This window comes from Bombina bombina, chromosome 11, assembly GCF_027579735.1.
Source record: "Bombina bombina isolate aBomBom1 chromosome 11, aBomBom1.pri, whole genome shotgun sequence".
In the NCBI taxonomy this organism is placed as follows: Eukaryota; Metazoa; Chordata; class Amphibia; order Anura; family Bombinatoridae; genus Bombina; species Bombina bombina.
In genome coordinates this window covers 179,357,315-179,367,033 of record NC_069509.1, presented here as the reverse complement: position 1 = coordinate 179,367,033, position 9,719 = coordinate 179,357,315, and the positions used below count along the sequence as shown (strand labels likewise).

Here is a 9,719-nt window from a genome sequence, read left to right as displayed (position 1 = left end):
GAAAAGGAATGGTGTGTGGGTTAAGCAGGAGTAAGAAGGCTGTATACACTCTGGCCATGGGTAATGGTGACCTCTCTAACCTACCTCTGGTAGTGATGATGTCTAACCCCTGGTGATAATACTAGCACGTCTTCAGTTTTATACAATGAGCAGTGCTAAAACCAGGGTAACGAACAGTGGCAGCCGCAGACTGCCAGCTAATGTGCTTGCCAACCCCAGGACCCCATACAATGAATTACAGATACCCATATATGATGTAGTGTGTGTGTCTATCTGTATCCATAACTGTGTGTGTGTATCTGCATGTATAAGTGTATGCTATGTAGTGTGTGTGTGTATCTGCACGTGTAAGTGTATTCTATGTAGTGTATGTTTATCTGCATGTATAAGTGTATGCTATGTAGTGTGTGTGTGTATCTGCCTGTATAAGTGTATGCTATGTAGTGTGTGTGTGTATCTGCCTGTATAAGTGTATGCTATGTAGTGTGTGCGTATCTGCATGTATAAGTGTATGCTATGTAGTGTGTGTGTATCTGCATGTATAAGTGTATGCTATGTAGTGTGTGTGTATCTGCATGTATAAGTGTATGCTATGTAGTGTGTGTGTATCTGCATGTGTAAGTGTATCCTATGTAGTGTGTGTGTATCTGCATGTATAAGTGTATCTTATGTAGTGTGTGTGTATCTGCATGTGTAAGTGTATCCTATGTAGTGTGTGTGTGTATCTGCATGTATAAGTGTATGCTATGTAGTGTGTGTGTATCTGCATGTGTAAGTGTATCCTATGTAGTGTGTGTGTATCTGCATGTATAAGTGTATCCTATGTAGTGTGTGTGTATATCTGCATGTGTAAGTGTATCCTATGTAGTGTGTGTGTATCTGCACGTGTAAGTGTATCCTATGTAGTGTGTGTGTATCTGCATGTGTAAGTGTATCCTATGTAGTGTGTGTGTATCTGCATGTGTAAGTGTATGTTATGCAGTGTGTGTGTATCTGCATGTATAAGTGTATGCTATGCAGTGTGTGTGTATCTGCATGTGTAAGTGTATGATATGTAGTGTGTGTGTGTGTATCTGCATGTGTAAGTGTATCCTATGTAGTGTGTGTGTATCTGCATGTGTAAGTGTATGATATGTAGTGTGTGTGTGTATCTGCATGTGTAAGTGTATATGTAGTGTGTGTGTATCTGCATGTGTAAGTGTATCCTATGTAGTGTGTGTGTATCTGCATGTGTAAGTGTATGCTATGTAGTGTGTGTGTATCTGCATGTATAAGTGTATGCTATGCAGTGTGTGTGTGTATCTGCATGTGTAAGTGTATGCTATGTAGTGTGTGTGTATCTGCATGTGTAAGTGTATCCTATGTAGTGTGTGTGTATCTGCATGTGTAAGTGTATCCTATGTAGTGTGTGTGTATCTGCATGTGTAAGTGTATGCTATGTAGTGTGTGTGTATCTGCATGTGTAAGTGTATGCTATGTAGTGTGTGTGTATCTGCATGTGTAAGTGTATGCTATGTAGTGTGTGTGTATCTGCATGCATAAGTGTATGCTATGCAGTGTGTGTGTATCTGCATGTGTAAGTGTATGCTATGTAGTGTGTGTGTATCTGCATGTGTAAGTGTATCCTATGTAGTGTGTGTGTATCTGCATGTATAAGTGTATGCTATGTAGTGTGTGTGTATCTGCATGTGTAAGTGTATGCTATGTAGTGTGTGTGTGTATCTGCATGTGTAAGTGTATGCTATGTAGTGTGTGTGTGTATCTGCATGTGTAAGTGTATGCTATGTAGTGTGTGTGTATCTGCATGTGTAAGTGTATGCTATGTAGTGTGTGTGTGTATCTGCATGTGTAAGTGTATGCTATGTAGTGTGTGTGTATCTGCATGTGTAAGTGTATGCTATGTAGTGTGTGTGTATCTGCATGTGTAAGTGTATCCTATGTAGTGTGTGTGTATCTGCATGTGTAAGTGTATGCTATGTAGTGTGTGTGTATCTGCATGTGTAAGTGTATCCTATGTAGTGTGTGTGTGTATCTGCATGTGTAAGTGTATGCTATGTAGTGTGTGTGTATCTGCATGTATAAGTATATGCTATGTAGTGTGTGTGTATCTGCATGTGTAAGTGTATGCTATGTAGTGTGTGTGTATCTGCATGTGTAAGTGTATGCTATGTAGTGTGTGTGTATCTGCATGTGTAAGTGTATGCTATGTAGTGTGTGTGTATCTGCATGTGTAAGTGTATCCTATGTAGTGTGTGTGTATCTGCATGTATAAGTGTATCCTATGTAGTGTGTGTGTATCTGCATGTGTAAGTGTATGCTATGTAGTGTGTGTGTGTGTGTATCTGCATGTGTAAGTGTATCCTATGTAGTGTGTGTGTGTGTATCTGCATGTGTAAGTGTATGCTATGAAGTGTGCTACTGTGCATTTTTGCTGACTTTAAAGGCCAGAATCTAGAATATTAATGGGGAATGCAGAGAGCAGTTTTAAAGATTTTTTTTATTAAATGTCCAATTAAGATAAAATTATTTAGCAATGTCTTTGCAAAGGCTAATTAAATCATAAAAATAGTGGATATAGGAGGCGCTATAGAAGCTGTAGGATATATAGATATATGTGTAAGTTAACGGTATCGTTATCACCTTTAAATAATCTGAAAAAAGGATAATTAAATACATAGCTCATAGCCATACCAGTGGTTTGAGCTTGTGTTTGATTTGCTGCCTAAGTGTATTAAAATATAGAACTTTATTTAGAATTTTATTTATATTACTTTGGTCTTATGATTTTTTTTAAGCCCCGTCCACCACATTTCAAATTTGTTGCCACAGGGGTCCCTCTTTTGAATTTTTAAATGTTGGGAGGTATGAAATATAGTTTTGGCTACATAAAAAAATGTTCTATTTCTGTTTAAATGGAGTGATAGCAAAAATGCTAAAAATTCTCCGGTATTTTGGGCAAGTTTTTTTCTGAAAGTCCATGTAGCGACGGGGTTAAACAATAAACAAAAAATGCAAGTAGACTGTCCCTTTAAAGGGACATTAAACACTAAATAAATGTTAGAATGTTTATTTTCTTACATGACATTTGATTCAGTAACTAGTGAACTTTACAATGATAGACAATGTGGTTGATGGTGGCAACATATAAACATCACACTTACTAGATAATTTCAGAAGCATAACCAACCATAAATTTCAGTTTTACCGCCTAAATACACATTTTATTACTGCAGGATAACCCGCCTACGTCTCCTTTGATTGGGTATTGTTTTGATATGGATATTATGATTGGTCAGTGTAGATGTCTGTACGTTGCGGCGGGTTTATTTTGACAGCGCTCTGCTTGTCAGGTGAAACAGCTATAGCGTTATCAGCACAAAATAGACCCACCCACCTCTGCGCTAACTGGCTATTGCTTTGCTCTGGCAGCTGTGATTGGCCCTTGTAGTTGTCCGTCGGATGAGGCGCGGTGATTTTGATCTGTTGTTATGGAAGAAGAGAGCATAACCGGGCGCTCGGCTTCGGGTTTGCCGTTCAGCTCCCCGCCTGTGAAGATGTTAGCCCGGCGGCTTACCGAGTGTGTGAAGAGACCCGGCACCTCCCCTACCTTCTGGCTGGAGAGAGGCCATGGAGTCTCGGCGCTGGAGGTCAGCCTGGTGTGGATGCAGGGTCGGGTAACACAGGTGCGACCTGAGCGCGGCACGACCCTCCGCCTAAGTGATGACACGCACAGCTTTACCGTGTGTGGTGCTGCTAACGTGCCCAAGGGCAAACCGTGCCTGGAGATAGGTGAGAGCCGCTACTGTGTCTAACCACGCGTGTGTATGTAGCTCCCACTGGTTAATATCTAACCTCCCACCCGTGACTGTGTGTCTGGCTCGTGCAGGGCTGCTATCTATCCTCCCACCCGTGACTGTGTGTCTGGCTCGTGCAGGGCTTCTATCTAACCTCCCACCCGTGACTGTGTGTCTGGCTCGTGCAGGGCTTCTATCTAACCTCCCACCCGTGACTGTGTGTCTGGCTCGTGCAGGGCTTCTATCTAACCTCCCACCCGTGACTGTGTGTCTGGCTCGTGCAGGGCTTCTATCTAACCTCCCACCCGTGACTGTGTGTCTGGCTCGTGCAGGGCTTCTATCTAACCTCCCACCCGTGACTGTGTGTCTGGCTCGTGCAGGGCTTCTATCTAACCTCCCACCCGTGACTGTGTGTCTGGCTCGTGCAGGGCTTCTATCTAACCTCCCACCCGTGACTGTGTGTCTGGCTCGTGCAGGGCTGCTATCTAACCTCCCACCCGTGACTGTGTGTCTGGCTCGTGCAGGGCTGCTATCTAACCTCCCACCCGTGACTGTGTGTCTGGCTCGTGCAGGGCTTCTATCTCACCTCCCACCCGTGACTGTGTGTCTGGCTCGTGCAGGGCTTCTATCTCACCTCCCACCCGTGACTGTGTGTCTGGCTCGTGCAGGGCTTCTATCTCACCTCCCACCCGTGACTGTGTGTCTGGCTCGTGCAGGGCTTCTATCTCACCTCCCACCCGTGACTGTGTGTCTGGCTCGTGCAGGGCTTCTATCTCACCTCCCACCCGTGACTGTGTGTCTGGCTCGTGCAGGGCTTCTATCTCACCTCCCACCCGTGACTGTGTGTCTGGCTCGTGCAGGGCTTCTATCTAACCTCCCACCCGTGACTGTGTGTCTGGCTCGTGCAGGGCTGCTATGTAACCTCCCACCCGTGACTGTGTGTCTGGCTCGTGCAGGGCTTCTATCTAACCTCCCACCCGTGGCTGTGTGTCTGGCTCGTGCAGGCCTCCTATATAACCTCCCACTCGCGATAATTTGTGCAATAAAAAAATTCTGTGTATGTTTTTGTGGGCCAGCAGTTCTCTGTGGCTCCTTTTTTATTAAGGGTTAAACTACTTGCAGGGTCATAGTACTAGAATCACATGCTGTTATCTGTAACAAATTGGGTCATCTAATTTGTCCACAGGGAAACCTTAACGTGGGATATAATTCCCGCCGCTAGGAGGAGGCAAAGAACCCACAGCAAACTTTTTAATCCCTCCCACCTTTACTCAGTTTGTTCTTTGCCTCCAAGGAAAGAGGTTGAAGATAGAGATGTCCCAACTATTCACTTATTTATTTATTTTATGGGAACACAGACATATGAGACTCATTACCCCTTAGACATGTGTTTCACAAACACTAGGATTTACCATCACTAAAAATAAAGTTGAGTTTAAGTCGTTATTTATATTTTTATATACATATATTTATATGAGTGTCAAACTCAATGGCCCTGGCTGTCTACGCACAGTACTCTTCTAACAATGAGCAGACGTTTGCATCTGTAAACCAATAGCCGTGCTAGCTTACAAAACACTGTCGGATGACATGCACTGCTGTTGGTTTAGTGGTGCAAATGTCACTTCATTGTAGAAGAGCGTTGCCAGAGCCGCTGACTTTAGCCAGGTGCAACGGCACAGGGGGAGTTTAGCACCCTTTTTTTTTAATTGATCACTTAAACGCAACTTTATTTATAGTGGTGGTAAATCCTATCGTTTGTTAAATTCAAGGTCAATTTTGACGAATTAGTGCCCAATTTTTAATAATCCTATTAAAAACAAGGGCACTTTAATTAATCAAAATTTACATTTTAAGCGTCCTCTTCAAAAACTTATCTTTTAATCTTGAAAGCTGCTTTATCGATTCCCCGGCCATCAGAAGCCTCAGCTTACATCAGAAATGAAGAATCCGGCTTTCTCAAATCACGGCGTTCCCACCGGGGGGATCATGGCCTGAGGGAACGTCGTGATTGGAGGAATCCGGATTCGTCATTTTGGACCCGTGAAGAGGGCTTGTGGCGGAAGCGCTGCAGCGGCTCTCAGGATTAAAAGGTAAATTGTCTTCAAAAACTCTTGAAATGTCAATTTTGATTAATTAAAGTGCTCTTGTTTTTAATAGGATTATTAAAAGCCAGGCACTAATTCGTCAAAATTGAGCTTCACTTGAAACTCTCAGAATTACCATCACTTTTAGAAGACGGGTCAAGGAATACCATACCAGGTTATGTGCACTGTATCGCCCTATGGTATTTCGGCCATAACTCCCCTCAGGTGTCGCAGGGCCTTAGCTGCCTCCTGTGGGATTAAAGGTATTTCCTCTCATATCCTCTGCTGTTACCTGTACAACAATGGATGGGCTCTACTGCATACAGCTTTCTTCAATGGCTGTTAAGTTTAGTGGAGTGTGTGCTACAAAAGGTAAGTGCAATGCATACATAGCCCACATGCTATGAGAAGATACCACCTCAGGTATAGCATAGCCAAGGGACATAAATTACTATACACACTCAGGACTTGTGGGGTTAATGTGCAGTTATGCAGGTGTGTTTTTGTTAGTGGTTATCACTTTGGGTATGTGTAACTGCTGAAAAGACCAGTAGATACTAGTGGAGAATTTTTTTTTTTTTTCTTCTGCACGCTTAATCTTAGCGTGCTCATTTCCGCTCTGTGACAAGGGAAACTAGAGATTTCAGCTTCCTTCCTGCTCTCTTTGGACCGTGAGAGAGCAATCTGAGGGATTTTATTTGTGTGGCGGAAGAGCATTAGGAAGTCTAGCTTTGCCACCACAACTCGTGTCCCTTTGTTTTCCCTTCTGTATTGGGCGCCATTACAAGCGCAGCTTATTTTGTTCTCCCTGCTATTTGCAAGGGTACTAGTTGCCTAAAGAGCATGTCATAATGGGGAATCTATGTGCTTTCTCTGAGAGATTCAGTATACTCAGCACTGTTGTAGCATTTATACTACTGTTCTATTTGGTTTCAGTTGTCTTACTATCTTAGTCCCCAATTTTTTTTATTGTGTGCATCTTATAAACTACACCTGCATACATTCTGTCAGTAAGTAGTTGTCTGTTTTTAAAGGGCTCGTAAACCCACCAAATAATGTTCTATAATTCTGCACATAGTGCAGAATCGTATAGCATTAGCTTAGCACCAGCTTTAAAGGATTGCACAATTATATCTATATATCTATCTTGCTGTTGGTTAGAAATTGTTAAAGCAATTTAGTCTATCCTGAACCATTGTGCGGTTCCCTGATGTATCTTATCTGATCACCCACATTTTAAAGGGTTAGGGTTAGATTATTATGTGTAAATGCAGTTCTTTGTGTGTTGTACTTTCACAAGAAGGAACCCGGCTCCAAACGCCATGGACAACCGCCGCCTTCTGTATTCAGATGCTAACGAAGCATCTGAATAATATACCCATGCCTACTACTGTAACAAGTTAGTGTACTGCTACAATAAATACTCAACTTGCAGCAATATGCACTCAAAGTAAGAGATCATCAACATTCTACTTTTTATACCAAAGAATAGCTGTAGATTATTGGAGCAAGATATAAATAGAATATTTGAACTACACTGGACTTTTCTCCATAGTGTTAGAAAAACATTAGTTTTAACAAATGGATTGCATTTGGTTCCTTAAACTTTTTTTTAACTTAACCCCTCCCCCGCAGATTTTTTAAATTTATTTTTATTAAATATTTAAAATCACTGATGGAAACATGTAGTTGGTCACTTTAAACAAGTTAAAATGGTAATTTCAGCCCTTGCTAAATGTTATACACCTCTTCAAGGCTGTCTCTCAACCTCAAAGAAATCCTGGCGTATGGGGGGCCTTTCAGTGTGCAACGTATTTATAGATGTGAACATGCTTTGTCTGGCTTCTAATTTTGTACACTTTTAGTATTAATGGTTGTGGTTTTTTGTTTGTTTGTTTTTTATGCTTAAAGGGACAATGGTCAGTAAAATAGTTTTCCCCTTAATGTTTTTTCCAATGACTTGTTATACCAGTTGCAGAGTATAATATGTATGAGAAATCGCTGCTTTGTGTTTACTTTTTTACATGAAATAGCTGATTTTGTTCTTTGGAACCACAGCCCATTAAATTGAGTTGAGCTTTCAGGGAAATTTGATTTCCTTATTTTATCACTTTCTGTACACACACTTGCTTCTTTATATTATCTATGTCTGCATACCAAAGGCCAATACTTAAAGGGACACTAAACCCACATTTTTACTTTCATGATTCAGATAGACATGCAACTTTCTAATTTACTCCTATTAATTTTTCTTTGTTCTCTTGCTAGCTTTATTTAAAAAGAAGGAATGTGATGCATAGGAGCCGGCCCTTTTTTGGTTGAGAACCTGGGTTATGCTTGCTTATTGGTGGGTAAATGTCAGGCTCCAATGGTGCTGAACCTAAAATGTCCTAGCTGCTATTACATTCCTGCCTTTTAAAATAAAGAGAGCAAGAGAACAAAGAAAAAATAATAGGATTAAATTAGAAATTACATGCTCTAGCTGAATCTTGAAAGAAAACATTTAGGTTCAGTGTCCCTTTAAGGAAAACAATTGTACATTAACATTTTTTGTTACCTATCTCGCCTAGGCCCATACTGGTTGTGTAATTTCTTCTGCTGACTGTTTACACAGCTTCTCTATAGATAGTTCTTAAAGCGATGGTAAATCCTAGCGTTTGTGAAACGCTAGGATTTACCATAGGAACAAATAAACGGGTCTTTCATGAGACAAAATACTTCATGATCAAAGCTCCTTTATTTGTTCCAAGCGATCGTTGTTCTGAGCTGCGAAGGTGGCCCACTGGCAGAACACTATTTTCCCTATGTAGCTGAGAGGTGATGTTTCCACCTCTTAGCCAAAAACTGTGTGGGAAATCCGGCTTGGCACCGCAATCGCCTGCCAAATTCATATACTTGATACAATTAATTAAATGTATTAGCTTAAGACATGCAGACTGGGCAAGTGTTATGCGTTTTTGTATCGTTACCAATCTTAATCAATTTTCATCACCAGCTGTTTAAATATCCCATAGCTCTACAATAATTGGTTGCTTGCATGTCCATTAACACTCCCTCTTTCCCTCTTGGAGGGAGGCTCTAGTCGCACACTGCGTAAATTTAAAGGGGCCATGTTCCTAATTACCGGAACTTCCACCTGGAGGCTGTGGGAGCTCCTATAAAAGGTCACTCAGCCCACCACTCTGGGCTGAGTTATTGCGTAACCTACTTTGTTCCTGAAGTTTGACATACTTGCCTAGCACCTGCTTTTGCTCTTTTGGTTCTTGTGAGCCATGCGTACACGCCTGTTACCTACGTATGCTCACCTTATTCCACAGACCAAGCATACTTACCTGATACTTGTGTATGCTTTCCTGTTTCAGAGACCAAGCATACTAACATTGTACCTGCATATGCTGACCTTTTTGTTCCTGAAGCTGGTATCCTGTGCCTGCTGAGTATTCTGTGTCGGCTTTCCTCAAACTATCTGTGCCAGCTGTATCCTGTTCTAGTCTCATCAATAGTACCCATTTGGTATCTTGTGTCTGTTATAATAGTGTCTGCTTTTCTCAAACCATCTGTGCCTACTTAGTATCCCGTGACGGTCTCACCAACAGTACCCACTGGGTATTCTGTGCCTGCTGAGTATCCTGTCTACTATACCAGTGAAAGCTTTCCTCAAACCTGTCCTCATGCCTCCCCCAACAGGCCAAATTTTCAGGATTACATTTGATGAGAGCAGTTTTATAACAAGGTTTACTAATGGGCTGATTGTTTCACCTGTGCTCCAGTTAAGATATTCTCAAAATCTGTCTGTCACATGATACATGAGGCCAGCAAATTGAAGAACACTTTAAAA

General features: G+C 41.7%; 1 protein-coding gene across 1 annotated transcript in view; it reads left to right on the top strand.

Moving 5' to 3' along the window:
* The first annotated feature begins 3,474 nt into the window (after positions 1–3,474).
* RMI2 (RecQ mediated genome instability 2) overlaps positions 3,475–9,719 on the top strand; it is a 14,888-nt gene continuing 8,643 nt past the window's right edge. The window contains exon 1 of the mRNA XM_053694532.1: positions 3,475–3,789. Within this exon, the coding sequence (XP_053550507.1) occupies positions 3,489–3,789 (301 nt within the window). The 5' untranslated portion in view covers positions 3,475–3,488. The remainder of the gene's footprint in view (positions 3,790–9,719) is intronic.